The 25581-nt window shown below is 42.7% G+C and overlaps 1 protein-coding gene across 1 annotated transcript in view; it reads left to right on the forward strand.

Moving 5' to 3' along the window:
• me1 (malic enzyme 1, NADP(+)-dependent, cytosolic) overlaps window positions 1-25581 on the forward strand; it is a 354758-nt gene that overhangs the window by 214062 nt on the left and 115115 nt on the right. Inside the window, exon 7 of the mRNA XM_055635901.1 lies at window positions 3385-3494. Coding sequence (XP_055491876.1) covers window positions 3385-3494 — 110 coding nt within the window. The remainder of the gene's footprint in view (window positions 1-3384; window positions 3495-25581) is intronic.

Genomic DNA, 25581 nt, shown 5'->3' on the forward strand with positions numbered 1-25581 from the left:
GAGGCACTTAATGTTCTCTGTCATCTGGTTTGTAACGTGCTTGTGCCTAAAGAGTGAGCCTTAACAGTTTGAATGTGTCTGAAGAAGGGTCTCGACCCGAACTGTCCCCCATCCCTTCTCTCCAATGCAGACAGATGCTGCCTGTCCCGCTGAGTTACTCCAGCTTTTTGTGTGCATCTTCAGTTTGAATATGGATATATATGCCTTCAATTTTCTGGTAGAATATGAATGAAATGCAGTCTCTCGAAAAGTTACCCCATGCCAAGTGAATGAGCAAGAGGCTGATGTGCTGTTCTTGGCTTGTGAATTCTTATTGCTGGAAGACAATGCAAAAAGGCTTCTCAATTATTAATTTATAACAGTCAGATCTATGAAAATAATGTCTTTTGTTTCCAAACTTAAGAACTTTAATGACTTGGTCCATTAATTTTTCTTTTTGCCATGTGCTTCTTTTTCCAAATCTTTTTGTTTGCATCCAGGCCACCAACATTGCTGATTCCCTTTTCGAAACATTGCAGAAAACTTGTTGTGCATAAATTAGCTGATCTTATGTCCATTAAGAAGAAGTGACCACACTTTAAAAAGTAATTTGCTTGCTGCAAAGCACTAGGAAGAACTTACGGGATATGAAAGACATATTGTGAACTACAATTTAATGGTTTTAACAAATATCAACTCATCCAGTGCCTTCATCTCATGAAAGCACCAGTTGATTTTATGAATATGTTTATTGTTTTCTTAGTTTAGTTGTCAGCATTCCATTTTTAACTTGGTAATTGTAAATTGAAATTTAACTCCAAGATTTGAGCAGATTAATCTAGGCCGATGGGAGTACAGCCCTGAGGGACACTGGACCGTTAAAGATTGTTATATCAGATGGCACAATGAACAGCTTATGTAGAAGAACTAAATACACAATGCAAAGAGCTGTGCAAGGTTCTTCTATGCTGCCTGATATTCGAACGACAACTGACATCATCATAAGCAAGGCTAGTTAGCAAGGAATAGGTCAAAATGCTGAAACAGGGAACTACAGATGCTGGTTCAGATGCGACTAGTTCCCAGAATGCGGGAAGTCCTCGCAACCATGAAGGAGACTCACCAGCGAACATGCGGCGAACATGTGGTGACCATGTAGCAAACATGTGGCGAGCGTAGAGTCTCCTGCACTCGCCTAAAAAGTTGCCTAAATGGGACAGGCCCATTACTGTATGAGAGGCTCAGGTTCAATCCAGTCTACGGGTGCTGTCTGTACGGATTTGCATGTTCATTCTGTGATGACATGGGTATTCTCTAGTTTCCTCCCACATTCCAAAGACATGCAGATTTGTAGGTTAATTGGCTATTGGAAATTGCCTGCACAGACTTGGTGAGCCGAAGGGCCTGATTCAACACTGTATCTCTAAACTAAACTAAAAAACGTAACTAAATTTGGGTCCCTGGCACTGTGAAACACAATGGGATGTAGGCTGTCATATGCAGATCATCTCAATAATGGTTGTATCCATAAAATAAAATCAAACTTTCAAAAGTTGAATTATTCAGTAATTTTGTTTTAAATAAAGCTTAATATTCCTTCGCAAAGGTTTACTCAATATTTACATTTTTTTGTTTCTCGTATCAGGAAATGATACAACACAGAAAATTAAACATCCATTTTATATGCTGCTTATTAAAGTAGGGGACAGCTAAGTGCTTGGGAAATTTGAAGATTTCTGCTTTCAATTTTCACAAAAATGATTTATTGTTCTTTTAGCCTCTGGGAAATAAATTGCATTAATTGAGGGAGGAACAAAATATTTTTGAAAAATGTGGTGTACTCGTTCACTGCTTAGACTCTTGCAGCAATGGAAAGGTACAGGAGACTCAGAGACTGCAGATGTTGGAATCTTGAGCAAAACACAAAGTGCTGGAGGAACTTTGGGGGAGGGAATGAACAGATGACGTTTCATAAGTTCATAAGGGATAGGAGCAGAATTAGGCCATTCGGCCTATCAAGTCAACACCATTCGATCATGGCTGATCTATCTTTCTCTCTCAACCGCTTTGACCGCCGGCCCTGCAGTCTACGGTGCTTCTGGCTGCGGCGGGGACTTTAAATCTCGACCGCCGGCCTGCGGCCTACAACAACTTAAAGCCGTGGTCTCCGGTGAGGAAGAGCCGATCCTGGACTGGTCCTGTCCACGGGGGGGAAATGGAGGAGGACTGGCCAAATTTTTGTGCCTTCCACCACAGTGATGAATGCTGTGGTGGATGTTTATGTTACATTCTTATTGTGGTTGTGTGTTCTTTATTATTGTACCGCTGCTGACAACCCAAAATTCCACCGACCCTGGTTGTGTGGTAATAAATTCTATCTAACCTAATCTAACCCCATTCTCCTCCCCATAGCCCCTGACACTCGTACTAATCCATCTATCTCTACCTTTGTTTGGGTCGGGAATGTTATTTAGTCTGAAAAAGGATCTTGATCTGAAATGTTGCCTGGCCATTCGCTCTCGGATTCGACCTGACCTGCTGAGTTCCTCCAGCACTTTGTGATTTACATTGGAAAAGCAGAGTTTGGGTTCTCACAAGGGCATATAATTTTCTTAAGGACTTTAAGTGAATTAGAAAAAATATTTTGAGATAACATACAAGCCCATGCTCGCATTTTCTATTCTGTGATCTTAATATTGAGTAATAAACTTATTTATCCATCTTAAAGCCTTTGGCTTAATCTTCTGGGCAGTAACAATAGAGTCATAGTGCATAAAAACAGGGAAATTGTGCAGAACATTTTATTATGCTCCACACTGATCCTACCTCAACTGGAGCAATATGTTCAGTTCTAATCGCCTCCTTATTGGCAGATGTAGAGAACTTGGAGAAGATCCAGAGGAGATTTACAATAATGTTTTTCTCAGATGAATTACTCTGGTAACCAGGATAGATTGGATAAACTGTGGTTGTTTTCCTGGGAAAAGTGAAGGCTGAGGGGATATTTAATAAAAGTTTTTAAATTAATGAGAGTTTAGTTGGGGACCCACATTTTCATCGTAGTGATGTCACAGTTTTTTTTAAAGTAAACTGGGAAGTAAATTAACGTTGACATGAGAATGTTTTTATTTAGCGTATGGTTGGAATCTCAAATTCAATGCTTGTAGATGTAGTGGAAGCAGTTTCCATTGTGGTCTCCATGGGGGAATTGGGGAAGATATAGTGGGGAAAGCTTTCCAAGTCTATGAAGACAGGGCCAGAGAATGAAATTGGTGGAGAAATGGCACAGAAATGATGGCCCAAATGCAACCTTGTACGTTGTGATCATTTTGTCATTTTTGTAATTAATTTTCAAAACAAAATTATTTTCATGTGATACGTACTTTATTTTGTTGCTTTTTTTAGGTACGGTCAAAACTGTCTCATCCAGTTTGAGGATTTTGGTAACACCAATGCATTTCGGCTTCTGAACAAGTACCGCAACAAGTATTGCACCTTCAACGATGATATCCAGGGTATGTTTCAGTTTTTTTATTTTTGCATAAGGATTTGGGTGGTTTCAAAGGAAATCACTTAAATATAAATTCCTCGTAGGTTTTTAGTTCAGTTTAGAGATACAGTGTGGAAACAGGTCCTTCGGCCCACCGAGTCCTCACCAACTAGTGATCCCCATACACTAGCACTATCCTACACACACTAGGGACAATTTTACATTTATACTAAGCCAATTAGCCTACAAACCTGTACGTCTTTGGAATGTGGGAGGAAACCGAAGATTTCGGAGAATGCCCACGCGGTCATAGCGAGAACGTACAAGCTTCGTGCAGACAGCACCCGTAGTCAGGATCGAACCTGAGCCGCTGGCGCTGTAAGGCAGTAGCTCTACAGCTATGCCACCGTGCCACCATGCCACCCTTGATCAGTTGATCAGTGGATGTTTTAGTAAATTGAGAGACATTGTATTAAAAACATTACTGTTATTTTGATCTTCTAAGGCTCATCAATAGGAATATGGATTATCTCTCCATATTGGATTATTTCTTGCTGTCTATATTTTATACACCATCATTATATAGAAAGGTTACACAGGAAAATTCACTAATTCATAATTTAGTTAATTATTTGAGATAGTACAGTGAAAATATATTTTGTAAAATACTCTACATATAACAACAGTGGAAAACTTATAGCAAAATCATGATAATTACAGTAAAGGTCAATAATTTGTAATTTTCTTTTACTGGATAATCTGCTGTGATAAAGAAAGTTTCCTCTGGACCATAATTATATTAATTTTGAGACACATTGATTGTGAGAATGATTTTTGATTCGCTTGGAAATTGGTATAATTGTGGGTTTATTAGGAAAAGTACATGGTATTTTTGTTGTGCCATTTTGTCTTATTTGCGATTTAATCAGTCCAGCCTTCAGATATCATTATCTGGTTTTAATTACCGGAAATAAATTAAAGTTAATCAATAGAATATGCTGCAATAATGTTCATGCACAATGAAGGATTAAAAATAGATCGAGAAATGTGTCCTTTGAAGGTGATGTCGGTACAACAATTCTAATTCTGAAACTTCTCGGCAAGAGCAAATTTAATCGACAAATTCTGGATCTGAAGGAGGCAAAATTAATGTTGGGTTGTGCAGGGCTGGGACAAGTCGGTTAAAGATGGGTTTAGAAAGCTGTAGTAATTCAGTAAAAGATATAGATTTAAATATCTAAGTTTTGGAATAATACCCTCTGTAAACACTTTTTGCTCTTTAGGATAAATAATAATTTAAATTGCAATATATTACATTTAATGTTTCACAGTTTACTTGTCTAAAATACTGCTGATTAGGTAATATGAATTAATTGGTGGGAGAATTCTTATTCTGGCCAGAAATAAGCTACATTGGCAGTTTGGTGGAAGAGAAGATTATCTTGGCCCCTGTACAGATTTGAAAGTGACTGTCCATCAATACCATAGATACGTGATTGATTTACACAAGCATGTTTCAGTTACTAATTTACGGTACAATTGTTGGTATTATGATCAGAGTGCGCCTGCCGCTGCATGTTTTCCCCATTGCTTTAACTCCATTGTTTGTTTAACCAGCATAAAATAAAAGTTTGTTTTAATTATATGAAATATATAATATTACTTTGCAAATGATCAAGTTCTCAAGGGAAGTTACTCTTGAGTTATTTTGGCTGTTCAATTATTTCTCCTGACATTAACATGTTAACACTTGAAACCATCTAAATGCATTTTTCTTTCTTGCTGGTGATGAATTCCTTTGCACTTTTTTTGTCTTTTATTCAAAGGAATGTGCTTTCTTTTACCCTGATATTTAATAGTGTGCACATTGAGAATGTTCTGTTATGATGTGGATGAAAGCTCATTGTGTAAGAAAATAGAAAGGTTCATGATTAAAGGTAGACACAAAACGCTGGAGTAACTCAGCAGGACAGGCAGCATCTCTGGAGAGAAGGAATGGGTGACCTTTTGGGTCGAGACCCTTCTTCAGACTGATGTCAGGGGAGTGGGCGGGACTGAGATCTCTAGCACTGTCATGAATGTTGGTTTTTCCCTCTTTTGTAACTTAAATTACAACGTTTATTAAAGCCTCATAAACCCCTTGTAAACTTTAGCACCCTTGTGAAGTGGTCATGTCAAAAGCTTTGCAAACCAATTAATCAAGATCAGAGGAGTGGGTGAGACAGAGATAGAATGTAGTCGGAGACAGTAAGACTAGTGAGAGAACTGGGGAGGGGATGGAGAGAGAGTGAAAGCAGTGGCTGTTTGCAGTTAGAGAAGGCAATGTTCATACCGCTGGGGTGTAAGCTACCCAAGCAAAATATTCCTCCAATTTGCGCTGGGCCTTACTCTGACAATGGAGGAGGCCCAGGGCAGAAAGGTCAGATTGGGAATGGGAGGGGGAGTTAAAGTGCTGAGCAACTGGGAGATCAGGTAGGTTAAGGCGGACTGAGCGGAGGTGTTCAGCGAAACGATCGCCGAGCCTGCGCTTGGTCTTGCCGATGTACAGAAGTTGACTCCTGGAACAGTGGATACAGTACATGATGTTGGAGGAGGTGCAAGTGAACCTCTGCCTCACCTGAAAAGAGTCAGGGTCCTTGGTTGGTGTCGAGGGGGGAGGTAAAGGGACAGGTGTTTAATCTCCTGCGGTTGCAGGGGAAAGTACCCGGGGAGGGGGTGGTTTGGGTGGGAAGGGATGAGTTGACCAGGGAATTGTGGAGGGAACGGTCTCTGCGGAAAGCAGAAAGGGGTGGAGATGGGAAGATGTGGCCAGTAGTGGGATCCCGTTGGAGGAGGCAAAAGTGTTGGAGGATTATATGCTGTATGCGACGGCTGATAGGGTGGAAGGCGAGGACAAGGGGGACTCTGTCCTTGTTGCGAATGGGGGAGGGGGGGGGGAGAGGAGCAAAAGCGGAGCTGCGGGATATCGAGGAGACTCTAGTGAGAGCTTCATCTATAAATGAAGAGGGGGACCCCTGTTTCCTAAAGAATGACATCTCCGATGATCTAGTATGGAAAACCTCATCCTGGGTGCAGATGCGGCGTAGACGGAGGAATTGGGAATATATCAGATGGTGGCTTTGATCTAACTATATATCCCACAGATATATTGTCTGATTGGCTTCTGCACTACAGGAAGTGAACTATTATTTTACCACCTGGTTCTGCCAATTAACATGTGATCTGTGTTATCAGTGCCAGTAGGTATGGAGTAAATCATTCAAACGTTTAAGGGGAACATCTATATCAACAAGACCCTTTTCAATCACACAGATTACATGACAGTTTGTCACAATACATCAACTTTTCTTGGCCTTGGGCTTGTTTTATTTTGAGAAATGTTGAAAACAGACACCATAGGACTAAACATTTTTGTAGAGCTTTTTCTTGTCATATCATGATGGTTTGGATATCATGAATATCTGGAACTCTCTGCCACAGAGGGTAGTTGAGGCCAGTTCATTGGCTATATTTAAGAGGGAGTTAGATGTGGCCCTTGTGGCTAAATGGATCAGGGGGTATGGAGAGAAAGCAGGTACAGGATTCTGAGTTGGATGATCAGCCATGCTCATATTGAATGGCGGTGCAGGCTCGAAGGGCTGAATGGCCTACTCCTGCACCTATTTTCTATGTTTCTATGTTTACTTGAGGAGCAGACGGAGTCTGACAAATTCTGTTTTTTCACACTCGCGTCCCTTCAGGTGGATCGCTTTAGCTGATATCCTGCTGAGTTACTCCAGGATTTTGTGCCAACCTTCTTGTTTTAACATTAGTTCCCACACCTCGTATTCTTTGGCAAACCATAGTTCAAGGACTTCTCAATGTGGTGCTGCAACTAAGAATTTAATTGTTCCATTTCGGGACTTGTGGCAATAAAACGACTATTGACTCTTCACATTTGGGGTCCACATAAAGATTTCAGGATGCCCTAAAAAAATGCATTATTCAGCCTGAGATAGTCCAGGTTGTTTGAGCAAATGACCATGTCAGGAGCTTTTTGGACTTCTAGCCTTTTTTTTTTCTCCTCTCCATTTGTCTGCTGATACAGTGATTTAGGTTGTGGTCAGCATGGCTGACTCTGTTCCATTAATGCCAGACATTCTGGATATTATTCCCAGTTATCCTTTCCCCAGGCCCTCCAGTCTCTATTGGTTTTAGAGTATTTACATTCTCAACACTGATTCATATCGATAAAACAGTCTTGGGTCAGCTGAGTCACACACTTATAAGTAGCATGGATTGACTGCACTGGAATGATCATGTGCTTTACATTGCTCAACAGGGAGGCCATGGAAATGTTCTAATGTGGGAGAGAGGCTTGGAATAGACAAGCTTGAGAATTCCCAGTACAGAGAACTGCTTTCTAAACTCAGAATCATTTTCTGGTTCTTGTGACCTCCTAAAACTGACGGAGAGATCTCTGATTACTTCAAACCCAGCTTCAAGGCTGAAAGAGCAATATGAATGCACTTTTTAATTTTCTTAGGTCCAAATGTTGTTGTAATTGTAGCAGTAAGATTATGTTGCACAAAGAGGGCATCACATTCGTGTAGCAGTAGAGTTGCTGATTACAGCAGTAGAGACCTGGGATCGATCCTGACCACGGGTGCTTGTCCATACGGAGTTTGTACATTCTCCCCGTGACCTGCGTGGGTTTTCTCCAAGATCTTCGGATTCCTCCCACACTCCAAAGATGTACAAGTTTGTGGGTTGATTGGCTTGGTATAAGTGTAAAAATTGTCCCTAGTGTGCGCAGGATAGTGTTAATATGCGGGGATCGCTGGTCGGTGTGGACTCGGTGGGCCAAAAAGCCTGTTTCTGCGCTATATCTCTAAAACTAAAACTAAGATGCCTTCTTTCAATACTCGCACCAGTTCATGTGAAGGCAGAGGGCCACATTTAAAGTGCCTGCTTGTGAGGTGCATGTGGAAGCCAAGGGCCTGTGTGGTCAGTGCCTGGAACATGCTGCCAGGGTTTGTGCTGGAGGCAGATATGATGATGGTGGTGTTTTCAGAGGTTTTTTGATAGACACTTGGATATGCAGGAGGGATACTGTTCATGTGTGGGCCTTATGTTTGGCACAAACACAGTGAGACAAAAGCTCTGTTGCTGAGCTGTGCTTTTCTGTTATGTTCTAATCTGTGGATTCCTCGAGTCATACAGCAGGGAAACAGGCCCTTTGGCCCAAGTCACCGATGATAACCAATTTGTCCCATTTGCCTGCATTTGGTCCATATTCCTCTAATCCTTTCCTATCCATGTGCCTGTCCAAGTGTTTTTTTAAATGCTACTATAGTACTTGCTTCAACTACCTCCTCTTTGAGCTTGTTCCATATATCCACCACCCTCTGAGTGAAAATGTTACCCCTCAGGTTCCTATTGACTCTTGTCTTAAACCCATGTCCTCTGGTTTTTGATCCCCACTATCCCACTCCCTCTCCCCGCTCTCCCATCAGGCAAGAGGCACAGAGGTATGAAAACACATACATCCAGATTCATGGAGAGTTTCTTCCGAGCTGTTAGCAGGCAACTGAAGCATCCTATCAGCAACTAGAGAGTGGTGCGAACCAGGCACGTGCCATCGGGGTAGACAAGGTAGGCAGTGCCTACCCTGACTAAAATTATAAAATGGTCATTACCATATATAAAATGGACATAAATAGTAGAGGCACGTGCGAATTATGCTTCCCTAAGAGATCGATCTCTTAGGGAGGCATAATTCTCCCGTGCCTTTCATCCGCAGTACATTTAAAACGCGGAAGTATGTGCTACTCACGTGCCATCGACGATGCTTCAAGCCATCAGTGGGAACGGTACGTAAAGGCAGCTGAAATTCTGCCTTTACACCGTGGACTGCGTGCATGTGCTGCGCTGCGCACCAGCCAGCTGCGCATGCGCAAGTTTCTTGGCGGGTTTTTCAAAGATGGATAGTTATTACCTTGAGAGTTTCTCGAAGCAAACTTACGAGGAAAATACCAAAATAATTAAAAATCATGGCAGATGGCAGACCAACGCTGGAACTTAAAGAACTGCAACAGCGCAAAGGAATAAAAAATAATTAGAATATTTAAAACAGCTTGGTACAACAGGAAACAAAGAGGGGCGAATGGATTTTGTGTACAAATAATATGGTAAGTAAATTTCTTTGAGCTATATGTTTTTAAATACTTTATTAAGAGATAGGACCTATTGAAGACAAATTACCTGATAAAATTCGAGAGAACAATCTGCACATGCATGGCGCCCTGAAATGGGGGGACTATTTATAAACACTGCTCTAATTTCTACATGGTGAAACAAAAATATATAAAAATGGCCTTTATTAAAATCTGACTATGTGCAATTTAACCACATGGGATTTTTTCTATTGCAAATCTCAAATTGTGGAGTACAGAGGCAAATAAATAAATGGTGGGTCTTTGTCCCAAACATTTTGGAAGGCAATGTACATCAGTCACTGAAAGTAAGCATGCAGGTTCGGCAGGCAGTGAAGAAAGCAAATGGCATGTTGGCCTTCATAGGATTTGAGTACAGGAGCAAGGAGGTTCTACTGCAGTTGTATAGGGCCTTGTTGAGACCGCACCTGGAGTACTGTGCGCAGTTTTGGTTTCCTAGTTTGAGGAAGTACATTCTTGCTATCGAGAGAGTGCAGCGTAGGTTCACCAGGTAAATTCCCGGGATGGCGGGACTGACATATGATGAAAGAATGGATCGACTGGGCTTGTATTCACTGGAAGTTAGAAGGGATCTTATGGAAACATATAAAATTATTAAAGGATTGGACAGGCTAGATGCAGGAAAAATGTCCCCGGATGATGGGGGAGTCCAGAACCTGGGGTCACAGTTTAAGAATAAGGGGTAGGCCATTTTAGACTGAGATGAGAAAAACCTTTTCACCCAGAGAGTTGTGAATCTGGGGAATTATTTGCCAGAAGGCAGTGGAGTCCAATTCACTGGATGTATTCAAGAGAGAGTTGGATATAGCTCTTATGGCCCTGTCCCACGGTGCAAGTTCATTCCAAGAGCTCTCCCGAGTTTGCCCTGATTCAAACTCGGAGATTTACGGTAATGGCCGCTCGTCGGTACTCGGGGCTCTCGTGGACATTTTTCAACATGTTGAAAAATCTTCATGAGTCTTCCCGAGATTACCTGCCGTTAGCGAGTCTTCCCAAGTACCTGCCGTTAGCGTTACGAGCCGCTAAGAGACGTTCCCGAGCTCTGACATACCCGCTATGTTCATTCTCCGTTCTTACCACGAGTTTGATTTTTTTTTAACTCGGGAGAGCTCTTGGAATGAACTCGTACCGTGGGACAGGGCCATTAGGACTAATGGAATCAAGGGATATGGGGAGAAAGCAGGAACGGGTGTACTGATTCTGTATGATCAGCCATGATCATATTGAATAGCAATGCAGGCTCAAAAGGCTGAATGGCCTACTCCTGCACCTATTTTCTACATTTCTATCTATTCCTTCAATGATCTTATACACCTCTATAAGATCATCCCTCAGCCTCCTGCACTCCAAGGAATACATCCTATCCTGCCCAACCCCTCCCTATAGCTCAGGCCTTCAAGTCCTGGCAGCAGCCTCATAAATCTTCTCAGCACTCTTGCCCAGTCTATTACTGTCAGTGTGATTTTTAATGACTTTCAGCAGATGACACTCTCCTCTTTCTGAGTAACTAAAATGGCAGAAGAAAGGTGTAACAGCTCATTAAAGTTACTTTAGAATATCAATCTTTATTTTTGAAGTTTAGCAGACTGGAATTTAGGTCCGAAGTGTGAAATTTTAGAGTTATGCTCATTTAAAAATATGCAGTAATAGTGTCAGAGGAGAGGGCCATCTGCAAAATTGTGCATGCTGAAAATGACAGGTTTACAATGATTAAAATCTGTTTTCACAGATTAGATCTGCACCTGACTTTGGTTATCCTCTCGTAAATGAGAGGGCTAAGTTACCAACAGCTTTACTAGTCAAACCAGGGAGTGATTGATTTTTCAAGCTCAATGGTCATGGCCTTTGACTTGAGGGATTAGAAAACAAAAAAAATCCTCAGCTGTGCTACTGAGAGGATTTATCACACAGTTTGAGGTCCATCAAAGAAAAGGAAGACAGCCTGTGAAATACCTTTCCATGAGAATTTACAAAAGCCTGCGTTCTGGATGTCTCAAGATAGTGATGGATTAGTATGCAGCTATAAAGAAAAAGCACCCACTTTTGCAAGCAAACTTGTATTTATTCTGCCAATTGAATAGTTCTTCACTGCAGACACAAAATGCTGGAGTAACTGAGCAGGACAGGCAGCATCTCTGGAGAGAAGGAATAGGTGACGGGGTCTCGACCTATGTTCCTGTCATAAATAGGTGGACATCTGAAGAGACAGACAACCAAATAGGATGGATAAAAACATATCTGAAATGTTGCCAGCCAGAAGGGTGACATTTGGAAAATGTATGATAGCTTCAATGCTTTAGTTTTGAGATTCGAGTGGCCATATGAATGGGAAGGTAGATAAAATGTATTTGGTCCTACAATTCAAGCGATGGCTTCAGGTTTCTGGAGGTACTTTCCATCTTTATTTCAAAATGTTTCCCTGCATCCTGCCAGGATACCCACTGTCAGACGTATCAAGATAATCATGGCCTTTTGAACTAATTGTTCCATGTATTGTTGTTTTGGATAGATATTATGATCTCTGCCATTCATCTCTAGTTTCCTGACCTGAAAACATCTTTCAAGTGATTTTTGATAAATAATAAACAAACGTTTCTAACCTGTAGGTCCTGTAAATTTCTATTCATTTATCGTGACAATAGTCAGAACATCGTATAGATATGAACTGCAGATGCTGGTTTATACCTTACAAAATTCTTAAGGGGTTGGACAGGCTAGATGCAGGAAGATTGTTCCCGATGTTAGGGAAGTCCAGGACAAGGGGTCACAGCTTAAGGATAAGGGGGAAATCCTTTAAAACCGAGATGAGAAGAACTTTTTTCACACAGAGAGTGGTGAATCTCTGGAACTCTCTGCCACAGAGGGTAGTCGAGGCCAGTTCATTGGCTATATTTAAGAGGGAGTTAGATGTGGCCCTTGTGGCTAAGGGGATCAGGGGGTATGGAGAGAAGGCAGGTACGGGATACTGAGTTGGATGATCAGCCATGATCATATTGAATGGCGGTGCAGGCTCGAAGGGCCGAATGGCCTACTCCTGCACCTAATTTCTATGTTTCTATACCAAAGATGGACAGAAAGTGCTGGAGTAACTCAGCAGGTCAGGCGTTATCTCTGGAAAAAAGATTGGGTGACATCTGGGGTCGGGACCCTTCTTCAAACTGAACGTAGTGAGGAAGAAACTGGAGGAAAAAAAGGGCTGGAACAAAGCAGTGTTGACACCAGATCACCAAGGAAGGGTGGATCCCATAATGGCCCATTGTTGGCTGGAGAAGGGGTGATAACGAAGGGATACAAGGATGTGAACAGTGGAACTAGTAGATCACCTAGGGTGGGGCGAGAGGAAATGCAGGGGTTACTTCAAATTAGAGAAATCAGTATCATACCACTGGTTTGTAAGCCACCCGTGGAATATAGGGTGCTGTTCCTCCAATTTGTGTTTGTCCTCACTCTGGCAGTGGAGGAGGCCCAGGACAGAAAGGTCAATGTGGGAATGGGAGAGGGAGTTGAAATGTTTGTAAACTGGGTGTTGAGTCTGAACTAGTCTGAACATTGTTGACTCTGAACTGTCATTTTATCAGGAATGGTGATCTTTTGATTGTCTTCCATTGCTTGGACAGTGGGTCACAAACAAATTCTTACTGAGGATCTATCCATGTGCTCTTTTGGGCCATGTGGTGAGCTTTCTGGTAATTACCTTCTAGTAATTGCACAAATAAACCATGTGTGTTTTCTTCATGGCCAAAAAAACATTCACACCCCATTGAAGATTAGATGCATTTTAACATTTACTTCTGATGGATTGATACTTAAATACCTTTGTTGCAGTTTTTAAGTCACATTTTTACCTGTGAGCCCTGCGGGTGGCAACAGTAAACCTGCACCAAACACTGTGCATATCATCCTAGCGAATGGACAGAGGTTTTCAGCTGTGGAAAAGTTCACATACATTGCCAGCAATTTCTCAAGATCGGTTGATGACCAAGACAACAACAGGGTAGCAACAAGCAGCTCTGGGTGGCCGATTGGGAAAGGGGGAGATGCAGCGAGACCTGGGTGTCATGGTACACCAGTCATTGAAGATAGGCATGCAGGTGCATCAGGCAGTAAAGAAAGCGAATGGTATGTTAGCTTTCATTGCAAAAGGATTTGAGTATAGGAGCAGGGAGGTTCTACTGCAGTTGTACAGGGTCTTGGTGAGACCACACCTGGAGTATTGCGTACAGTTTTGGTTTCCAAATCTGAGGAAGGACATTATTGCCATAGAGGGAGTGCAGAGACGGTTCACCAGACTGATTCCTGGGATGTCAGGACTGTCTTATGAAGAAAGACTGGATAGACTTGGTTTATACTCTCTATAATTTAGGAGATTGAGAGGGGATCTTATAGAAACTTACAAAATTCTTAAGGGGTTGGACAGGCTAGATGCAGAAAGATTGTTCCCGATGTTAGGGAAGTCCAGGACAAGGGGTCACAGCTTACGGATAAGGGGGAAATCCTTTAAAACCGAGATGAGAAGAACTTTTTTCACACAGAGAGTGGTGAATCTCTGGAACTCTCTGCCACAGAGGGTAGTCGAGGCCAGTTCATTGGCTATATTTAAGAGGGAGTTAGATGTGGCCCTTGTGGCTAAGGGGATCAGGGGGTATGGAGAGAAGGCAGGTACGGGATACTGAGTTGGATGATCAGCCATGATCATATTGAATGGCGGTGCAGGCTCGAAGGGCCGAATGGCCTACTCCTGCACCTAATTTCTATGTTTCTATACCAAAGATGGACAGAAAGTGCTGGAGTAACTCAGCAGGTCAGGCGTTATCTCTGGAAAAAAGATTGGGTGACATCTGGGGTCGGGACCCTTCTTCAAACTGAACGTAGTGAGGAAGAAACTGAAGGAAAAAAAGGGCTGGAACAAAGCAGTGTTGACACCAGATCACCAAGGAAGGGTGGATCCCATAATGGCCCATTGTTGGCTGGAGAAGGGGTGATAACGAAGGGATACAAGGATGTGAACAGTGGAACTAGTAGATCACCTAGGGTGGGGCGAGAGGAAATGCAGGGGTTACTTCAAATTAGAGAAATCAGTATCATACCACTGGTTTGTAAGCCACCCGTGGAATATAGGGTGCTGTTCCTCCAATTTGTGTTTGTCCTCACTATGGCAGTGGAGGAGGCCCAGGACAGAAAGGTCAATGTGGGAATGGGAGAGGGAGTTGAAATGTTTGTAAACTGGGTGTTGAGTCTGAACTAGTCTGAACATTGTTGACCCTGAACTGTCATTTTATCAGGAATGGTGATCTTTTGATTGTCTTCCATTGCTTGGACAGTGGGTCACAAACAAATTCTTACTGAGGATCTATCCATGTGCTCTTTTGGGCCATGTGGTGAGCTTTCTGGTAATTACCTTCTAGTAATTGCACAAATAAACCATGTGTGTTTTCTTCATGGCCAAAAAAACATTCACACCCCATTGAAGATTAGATGCATTTTAACATTTACTTCTGATGGATTGATACTTAAATACCTTTGTTGCAGTTTTTAAGTCACATTTTTACCTGTGAGCCCTGCGGGTGGCAACAGTAAACCTGCACCAAACACTGTGCATATCATCCTAGCGAATGGACAGAGGTTTTCAGCTGTGGAAAAGTTCACATACATTGCCAGCAATTTCTCAAGATCGGTTGATGACCAAGACAACAACAGGGTAGCAACAAGCAGCTCTGGGTGGCCGATTGGGAAAGGGGGAGATGCAGCGAGACCTGGGTGTCATGGTACACCAGTCATTGAAGATAGGCATGCAGGTGCATCAGGCAGTAAAGAAAGCGAATGGTATGTTAGCTTTCATTGCAAAAGGATTTGAGTATAGGAGCAGGGAGGTTCTACTGCAGTTGTACAGGGTCTTGGTGAGACCACACCTGGAGTATTGCGTACAGTTTTGGTTTCCAAATCTGAGGAAGGACATTATTGCCATAGAGGGAGTGCAGAGACGGTTCACCAGACTGATTCCTGGGATGTCAGGACTGTCTTATGAAGAAAGACTGGATAGACTTGGTTTATACTCTCTATAATTTAGGAGATTGAGAGGGGATCTTATAGAAACTTACAAAATTCTTAAGGGGTTGGACAGGCTAGATGCAGAAAGATTGTTCCCGATGTTAGGGAAGTCCAGGACAAGGGGTCACAGCTTACGGATAAGGGGGAAATCCTTTAAAACCGAGATGAGAAGAACTTTTTTCACACAGAGAGTGGTGAATCTCTGGAACTCTCTGCCACAGAGGGTAGTCGAGGCCAGTTCATTGGCTATATTTTAAGAGGGAGTTAGATGTGGCCCTTGTGGCTAAGGGGATCAGGGGGTATGGAGAGAAGGCAGGTACGGGATACTGAGTTGGATGATCAGCCATGATCATATTGAATGGCGGTGCAGGCTCGAAGGGCCGAATGGCCTACTCCTGCACCTAATTTCTATGTTTCTATACCAAAGATGGACAGAAAGTGCTGGAGTAACTCAGCAGGTCAGGCGTTATCTCTGGAAAAAAGATTGGGTGACATCTGGGGTCGGGACCCTTCTTCAAACTGAACGTAGTGAGGAAGAAACTGGAGGAAAAAAAGGGCTGGAACAAAGCAGTGTTGACACCAGATCACCAAGGAAGGGTGGATCCCATAATGGCCCATTGTTGGCTGGAGAAGGGGTGATAACGAAGGGATACAAGGATGTGAACAGTGGAACTAGTAGATCACCTAGGTGGGGGGCGAGAGGAAATGCAGGGGTTACTTCAAATTAGAGAAATCAGTATCATACCACTGGTTTGTAAGCCACCCGTGGAATATAGGGTGCTGTTCCTCCAATTTGTGTTTGTCCTCACTCTGGCAGTGGAGGAGGCCCAGGACAGAAAGGTCAATGTGGGAATGGTAGAGGGAGTTGAAATGTTTGTAAACTGGGTGTTGAGTCTGAACTAGTCTGAACATTGTTGACCCTGAACTGTCATTTTATCAGGAATGGTGATCTTTTGATTGTCTTCCATTGCTTGGACAGTGGGTCACAAACAAATTCTTACTGAGGATCTATCCATGTGCTCTTTTGGGCCATGTGGTGAGCTTTCTGGTAATTACCTTCTAGTAATTGCACAAATAAACCATGTGTGTTTTCTTCATGGCCAAAAAAACATTCACACCCCATTGAAGATTAGATGCATTTTAACATTTACTTCTGATGGATTGATACTTAAATACCTTTGTTGCAGTTTTTAAGTCACATTTTTACCTGTGAGCCCTGCGGGTGGCAACAGTAAACCTGCACCAAACACTGTGCATATCATCCTAGCGAATGGACAGAGGTTTTCAGCTGTGGAAAAGTTCACATACATTGCCAGCAATTTCTCAAGATCGGTTGATGACCAAGACAACAACAGGGTAGCAACAAGCAGCTCTGGGTGGCCGATTGGGAAAGGGGGAGATGCAGCGAGACCTGGGTGTCATGGTACACCAGTCATTGAAGATAGGCATGCAGGTGCATCAGGCAGTAAAGAAAGCGAATGGTATGTTAGCTTTCATTGCAAAAGGATTTGAGTATAGGAGCAGGGAGGTTCTACTGCAGTTGTACAGGGTCTTGGTGAGACCACACCTGGAGTATTGCGTACAGTTTTGGTTTCCAAATCTGAGGAAGGACATTATTGCCATAGAGGGAGTGCAGAGACGGTTCACCAGACTGATTCCTGGGATGTCAGGACTGTCTTATGAAGAAAGACTGGATAGACTTGGTTATACTCTCTATAATTTAGGAGATTGAGAGGGGATCTTATAGAAACTTACAAAATTCTTAAGGGGTTGGACAGGCTAGATGCAGAAAGATTGTTCCCGATGTTAGGGAAGTCCAGGACAAGGGGTCACAGCTTACGGATAAGGGGGAAATCCTTTAAAACCGAGATGAGAAGAACTTTTTTCACACAGAGAGTGGTGAATCTCTGGAACTCTCTGCCACAGAGGGTAGTCGAGGCCAGTTCATTGGCTATATTTAAGAGGGAGTTAGATGTGGCCCTTGTGGCTAAGGGGATCAGGGGGTATGGAGAGAAGGCAGGTACGGGATACTGAGTTGGATGATCAGCCATGATCATATTGAATGGCGGTGCAGGCTCGAAGGGCCGAATGGCCTACTCCTGCACCTAATTTCTATGTTTCTATACCAAAGATGGACAGAAAGTGCTGGAGTAACTCAGCAGGTCAGGCGTTATCTCTGGAAAAAAGATTGGGTGACATCTGGGGTCGGGACCCTTCTTCAAACTGAACGTAGTGAGGAAGAAACTGGAGGAAAAAAAGGGCTGGAACAAAGCAGTGTTGACACCAGATCACCAAGGAAGGGTGGATCCCATAATGGCCCATTGTTGGCTGGAGAAGGGGTGATAACGAAGGGATACAAGGATGTGAACAGTGGAACTAGTAGATCACCTAGGGTGGGGCGAGAGGAAATGCAGGGGTTACTTCAAATTAGAGAAATCAGTATCATACCACTGGTTTGTAAGCCACCCGTGGAATATAGGGTGCTGTTCCTCCAATTTGTGTTTGTCCTCACTCTGGCAGTGGAGGAGGCCCAGGACAGAAAGGTCAATGTGGGAATGGGAGAGGGAGTTGAAATGTTTGTAAACTGGGTGTTGAGTCTGAACTAGTCTGAACATTGTTGACCCTGAACTGTCATTTTATCAGGAATGGTGATCTTTTGATTGTCTTCCATTGCTTGGACAGTGGGTCACAAACAAATTCTTACTGAGGATCTATCCATGTGCTCTTTTGGGCCATGTGGTGAGCTTTCTGGTAATTACCTTCTAGTAATTGCACAAATAAACCATGTGTGTTTTCTTCATGGCCAAAAAAACATTCACACCCCATTGAAGATTAGATGCATTTTAACATTTACTTCTGATGGATTGATACTTAAATACCTTTGTTGCAGTTTTTAAGTCACATTTTTACCTGTGAGCCCTGCGGGTGGCAACAGTAAACCTGCACCAAACACTGTGCATATCATCCTAGCGAATGGACAGAGGTTTTCAGCTGTGGAAAAGTTCACATACATTGCCAGCAATTTCTCAAGATCGGTTGATGACCAAGACAACAACAGGGTAGCAACAAGCAGCTCTGGGTGGCCGATTGGGAAAGGGGGAGATGCAGCGAGACCTGGGTGTCATGGTACACCAGTCATTGAAGATAGGCATGCAGGTGCATCAGGCAGTAAAGAAAGCGAATGGTATGTTAGCTTTCATTGCAAAAGGATTTGAGTATAGGAGCAGGGAGGTTCTACTGCAGTTGTACAGGGTCTTGGTGAGACCACACCTGGAGTATTGCGTGCAGTTTTGGTCTCCAAATCTGAGGAAGGACATTATTGCCATAGAGGGAGTGCAGAGAAGGTTCACCAGACTGATTCCTGGGATGTCAGGACTGTCTTATGAAGAAAGACTGGATAGACTTGGTTTATACTCTCTATAATTTAGGAGATTGAGAGGGGATCTTATAGAAACTTACAAAATTCTTAAGGGGGTTGGACAGGCTAGATGCAGGAAGATTGTTCCCGATGTTGGGGAAGTCCAGGACAAGGGGTCACAGCTTACGGATAAGGGGGAAATCCTTTAAAACCGAGATGAGAAGAACTTTTTTCACACAGAGAGTGGTGAATCTCTGGAACTCTCTGCCACAGAGGGTAGTCGAGGCCAGTTCATTGGCTATATTTAAGAGGGAGTTAGATGTGGCCCTTGTGGCTAAGGGGATCAGGGGTATATGGAGAGAAGGCAGGTACGGGATACTGAGTTGGATGATCAGCCATGATCATATTGAATGGCGGTGCAGGCTCGAAGGGCCGAATGGCCTACTCCTGCACCTAATTTCTATGTTTCTATACCAAAGATGGACAGAAAGTGCTGGAGTAACTCAGCAGGTCAGGCGTTATCTCTGGAAAAAAGATTGGGTGACATCTGGGGTCGGGACCCTTCTTCAAACTGAACGTAGTGAGGAAGAAACTGGAGGAAAAAAAGGGCTGGAACAAAGCAGTGTTGACACCAGATCACCAAGGAAGGGTGGATCCCATAATGGCCCATTGTTGGCTGGAGAAGGGGTGATAACGAAGGGATACAAGGATGTGAACAGTGGAACTAGTAGATCACCTAGGGTGGGGCGAGAGGAAATGCAGGGGTTACTTCAAATTAGAGAAATCAGTATCATACCACTGGTTTGTAAGCCACCCGTGGAATATAGGGTGCTGTTCCTCCAATTTGTGTTTGTCCTCACTCTGGCAGTGGAGGAGGCCCAGGACAGAAAGGTCAATGTGGGAATGGGAGAGGGAGTTGAAATGTTTGTAAACTGGGTGTTGAGTCTGAACTAGTCTGAACATTGTTGACCCTGAACTGTCATTTTATCAGGAATGGTGATCTTTTGATTGTCTTCCATTGCTTGGACAGTGGGTCACAAACAAATTCTTACTGAGGATCTATCCATGTGCTCTTTTGGGCCATGTGGTGAGCTTTCTGGTAATTACCTTCTAGTAATTGCACAAATAAACCATGTGTGTTTTCTTCATGGCCAAAAAAACATTCACACCCCATTGAAGATTAGATGCATTTTAACATTTACTTCTGATGGATTGATACTTAAATACCTTTGTTGCAGTTTTTAAGTCACATTTTTACCTGTGAGCCCTGCGGGTGGCAACAGTAAACCTGCACCAAACACTGTGCATATCATCCTAGCGAATGGACAGAGGTTTTCAGCTGTGGAAAAGTTCACATACATTGCCAGCAATTTCTCAAGATCGGTTGATGACCAAGACAACAACAGGGTAGCAACAAGCAGCTCTGGGTGGCCGATTAGGAAAGGGGGAGATGCAGCGAGACCTGGGTGTCATGGTACACCAGTCATTGAAGATAGGCATGCAGGTGCATCAGGCAGTAAAGAAAGCGAATGGTATGTTAGCTTTCATTGCAAAAGGATTTGAGTATAGGAGCAGGGAGGTTCTACTGCAGTTGTACAGGGTCTTGGTGAGACCACACCTGGAGTATTGCGTACAGTTTTGGTTTCCAAATCTGAGGAAGGACATTATTGCCATAGAGGGAGTGCAGAGACGGTTCACCAGACTGATTCCTGGGATGTCAGGACTGTCTTATGAAGAAAAACTGGATAGACTTGGTTTATACTCTCTATAATTTAGGAGATTGAGAGGGGATCTTATAGAAACTTACAAAATTCTTAAGGGGTTGGACAGGCTAGATGCAGGAAGATTGTTCCCGATGTTAGGGAAGTCCAGGACAAGGGGTCACAGCTTACGGATAAGGGGGAAATCCTTTAAAACCGAGATGAGAAGAACTTTTTTCACACAGAGAGTGGTGAATCTCTGGAACTCTCTGCCACAGAGGGTAGTTGAGGCCAGTTCATTGGCTATATTTAAGAGGGAGTTAGATGTGGCCCTTGTGGCTAAGGGGATCAGGGGATATGGAGAGAAGGCAGGTACGGGATACTGAGTTGGATGATCAGCCATGATCATATTGAATGGCGGTGCAGGCTCGAAGGGCCGAATGGCCTACTCCTGCACCTAATTTCTATGTTTCTATGTCTATGTTTCTATGCTTTTGGTAGACTATGCAGTAAAGTGTGGGAATGAAGAGGAATTGGCCTACAGTGCATTCAGAAAGATTCAGACGCCTTCACTTTTTCCACATTTTGTACGTTACAGCCTAATTCTAAAATGGATTAAATTCATTTTGTTTATCATCAACTACACACCACACCCCATAATAAAAGAGTGAAACCATATGTTTAGAAATGTTTGCAAAGTAATTAAATAGAGATAACTGAAATATCACATTTACATAAGTATTCAGACCCTTTGCTATGACACTCAAAATTGAGCTTAGGTGCAGCCTGTTACAATTGAATATCCTTGAGATGTTTCTACATCTTAATTGGAGTCCACCAGTGGTAAACTAAATTGATTGGACATGATTTGGAAAGGCACACACCTGTCTATATAAGGTCCCGCAGTTCAGAGTGCATGTCAGAACAAAAACCAAGCCATGAAGATGAAGGAATTGTCCGTAGACCTCCGAGCCAGGATTGTGTCATGACACAGGTCTATGAAAGGGGAAGTGTATAAAACAATTTCTGCAGCATTGCAGGTCCAGAAGAGCACAGTGGCCTCTTTCATTATTAAATGGAAGAACTTTGGAACCACCAGGACTCTTCATAGAACAGGCCGCCCGGCCAAACTGAGCAATTGGGGGAGAAGGGCCTTGGTCAAGGAGGTGACCAAGAACCTGATGGTCACTCTGACTGAGCTCTTGAGTTCCTATGTGGAGATGGGAGAACCTTCCAGAAGGCCAACTAAAACCGCAGCACTCCACCAATCAGGCCTTTATGGTAGAGTGGCCAGATGGAAGCCACGCCTCAGTAAAAGGCACATGACAGCCCGCTTGGGGTTTGCCAAAAAGCACCTAGACAAGATTCTGGTCTGATGAAACTAAGATTGAACTCTTTGGTCTGAATGCCAAGCGTCACGTCTGTAGGAAACCAGTCACCGATCATCACCTGGCCAATACCATAACTACGGTGAAGCATTGTGGTGGCAGCATCATGTTGTGGGGATGTTTTTCAGCGGCAGGAACTGGGAGATTGAGGGAAAGATGAACGGAGCGTGAGAAGTACAGAGAGATCCATGATGAAAACCTGCTATAGAGCGTTCAGGACCTCAGACTGGGGTGGAGGTTCACTTTCCAACAGGACAATGACCCTAAGCACACAGCCAAGACAATGCAGGAGTGGCTTTGTGACAAGTCTGAAAATGCCCTTGAGTGGCTCAGCCAGAGCCCGGACTTGAAGCCGATGGAACATCTCTGGAAGGACCTGAAAATAGCTGTGCATCGACGCTCCCCATCCAAGCTGACAGAGCTTGAGAGGATCTGCAAAGAAGAATGGGAGAAATTATCCAAACACAGGTGTGCCAAGCTTGTAGCATCATACCCAAGAAGACTTGAGGCTCTAATCATTGTCAACAAAATACTGAGTAAAGGGTCTGAATTGTTAGGTAAATGTGATATTTCAGTTATTTCTTTAAAATTATTTTGCAAACATTTCTAAACACCTGTTTTCGCTTTTTTTTATGTGGTATTGTGTGCAGATTGATGATTAAAAAGAAAGAATTTAATCCATTTTAGAATAAGGCTGTAACGTAACAAAATGTAGAAAAGGTGAAGGGGTCTGAATACTTTCTGAATGCACTGTAAAGACCAAGTTGAAGGTGTATCATGCAGTTTCATACCTATGCTTGTGCGATATACACAATGTACAGCAGAGATGCCAGACAGCTTAAAACTTCCACATCGCCTGTCCATGCACAATATTTCACATCAAGTGGGAAGCAAGAGTGAATTGGGTTTGATTAGGGAGCTTAAGTTAAAGGAACCCCCAGTAGGTAGTGACCATAACATGATACAATTTAACCTGCAGTTTGAGAGGGAGAAGATGAAATCAGATGTGTCAATATTACTGTTCTGTGAAGATAACTAACGAGGGAGGAGCTAGCAAATGTTTGGAAAGCGATCCTAGCAGGAATGACAATGGAACAGCAACGGCAAGTGTTTCTGGGAGTAATTGGGAAAACGCAAGATCTTTGCACCCCAAAGAGGAAGAAAGATTCCAGGGGGAGAATGTAGTGACCATGGCTGACAAAGGAAGTCAAGTCGTGGACACAAAAAGGAGATTCACATCTGTGTGTAAGGAACTGTCAAGCACAGATTGGTCTAATCAGCCATCACTATACACATTGCAGCACAATGGACGAGATATCATGGTCGTAGTCGATAGCAAGTGACAAACAGCAACAACAATGAACCTTAAAACAAACATTGCATACCAGGGCAAATCTATAGCGAGGCAGTGTGGAAATAATTTGACTAGGTGATCACAGTTAAAAATGACTGAAAACAATTGTTGGACATAATTTATGTTTAGTCTAGAGATTATAGAGACTAGGCAGTGCAGAAACCGACCCTTCGGCTCACTCAATCTGCGCCAACCAGTGATCGCCGTACACTACACTATCCTGCACACATTAGGGGCAGTTTACAACTATACCAGGCCAATTAGCCTTCAAACCTGTATGCCCTTGGAGTGTGGGAGGAAACTGCAGCTCCCAGAGAAAACCTATGCTGGTCAAGAGGAGAACGTACAAACTTCATACAGATAGCACACGTAGTTAGAATCGAACCTAGGTCTCTAGCGCTGTAAGGTTGCAACTCTACCGCTGTGCCACTGTGCCGTCCTCAATGTGTTGGTCTCATGCACTCACTGCAATATGCTGTTCTTTTTGAGATAAATTGCTGCAGCTTGTTCCCTCATACACATTATGTTTTGTTAGTTGAACAGATTGTCGTAATTTGTTGTTCAGCAGACTATTTGCTGTGTGTTTCATGCACCATCCCCTTTCCAATTCATCAGCAGATCAAATTGCATCTAAAAAGTAGCAATTTTGATTTACCAATTAATTTGCAATTGCAAGTGAATCTAGAGATTTGATGGAAACTATCTACTGTATTTTAGCTGGTGTTTTTTCTCTTACATTCTTGTTTATTTTTGTTTTTTTAATTTTTACTGTATTAATCCTCGTCCCTATTTCACGAACACCAACTCTAGGCAATACTGAAATGGACATTTAAAATTCTAATTGTTACAAATGTTTTTAACTTAACCAGTAGCATTTGCTGTTATTTCAATTCATACCATTTGCTCACCGTCTTTTGATATTTACCAAATTACCATGATTAAAATGGAACACTTGGCAACTAACAATGCATGTGTCTCTTGTAAACATTGTTATTTTGATAATCACTTTTCATCGCCTTTGCTTTTGACCTTGCATGTAATTATATTGAGGTCATGTTCAACACAGTGGCATTACATTTCAGCTTTCTGAATGCCATCTGGTTAGTATGGTGTACTTATTATCACTGGAATCTGAAATTATAAATGAAGTAAAGGTCATGCTCAAACAAGCTTTGGATAGTCTTCGGAGCCCAGCTGCAAATGCATTATTTCAAGATGAGGAGAAAGAATTGGCACAGATGGGCACATGGAATTGGAATGAACAACTTGGAAATGTGTTAATTGATGCCAGCAGCAATTTTAAGTTGTTTCTTATGTTGGCAAATGCATAGTGATGGTGTTTGGAATAAATGCTGAGCCAGTTAAAAACTGGGGCAGAATGATTGCCTCACTGTCTCCACTTTTGTGAACACACTTTCACTCAAAGAAGTAGAGTGTGCCAGAGGGCAGAACTAGTCAGATAAATTCCATTGACACTTCCATCAGTTGCAAGAGAGATAAGGAAAATATGGCACAATAGTGTCTGAATTTGGGGTGTGAACTGCCCTGATTGGAGTTAAGGAGATAGAGGAATTTGCAGAGTGAGTGGGACAGAGAGCAATGGAGAGATTTGCAGTAAAATAATAGATTTTAAATACAATATGTACTGTGGCATGAGGATCTAGAAAACAATGCCTGGAATAGAGTTGAGGGCCAAAAGCAGAGGGCCAAAAGCATTGACCAGCAACCTTGAGGTCATGTATATAATATTCATTCATGCAAACACTAATATTAACATTCAGTAAGTATGAACTATACAGGCTGGCTATTGAAAGAATGATAAAATCTGATCAATATTATAATAATGAAAATAGTCCTACCTGGCGCACGGTGGAGTAGTGGTAGAGGTACTGCCTTACAATGCCAGAGAGCTGGGTTTGATCCTGACTATGCATGCTTGGCTGTACGGTATTTGTACATATTCCCTGTGACCCGCATGGGTTTTCTCTGAGATCTTCGGTTTTCTCCTACACTCGAAAGATGTATAAGTTTGTAGGTTAATTGGCTTGG

Source organism: Leucoraja erinacea, chromosome 5, assembly GCF_028641065.1.
Source record: "Leucoraja erinacea ecotype New England chromosome 5, Leri_hhj_1, whole genome shotgun sequence".
Classification (NCBI taxonomy): Eukaryota; Metazoa; Chordata; class Chondrichthyes; order Rajiformes; family Rajidae; genus Leucoraja; species Leucoraja erinaceus.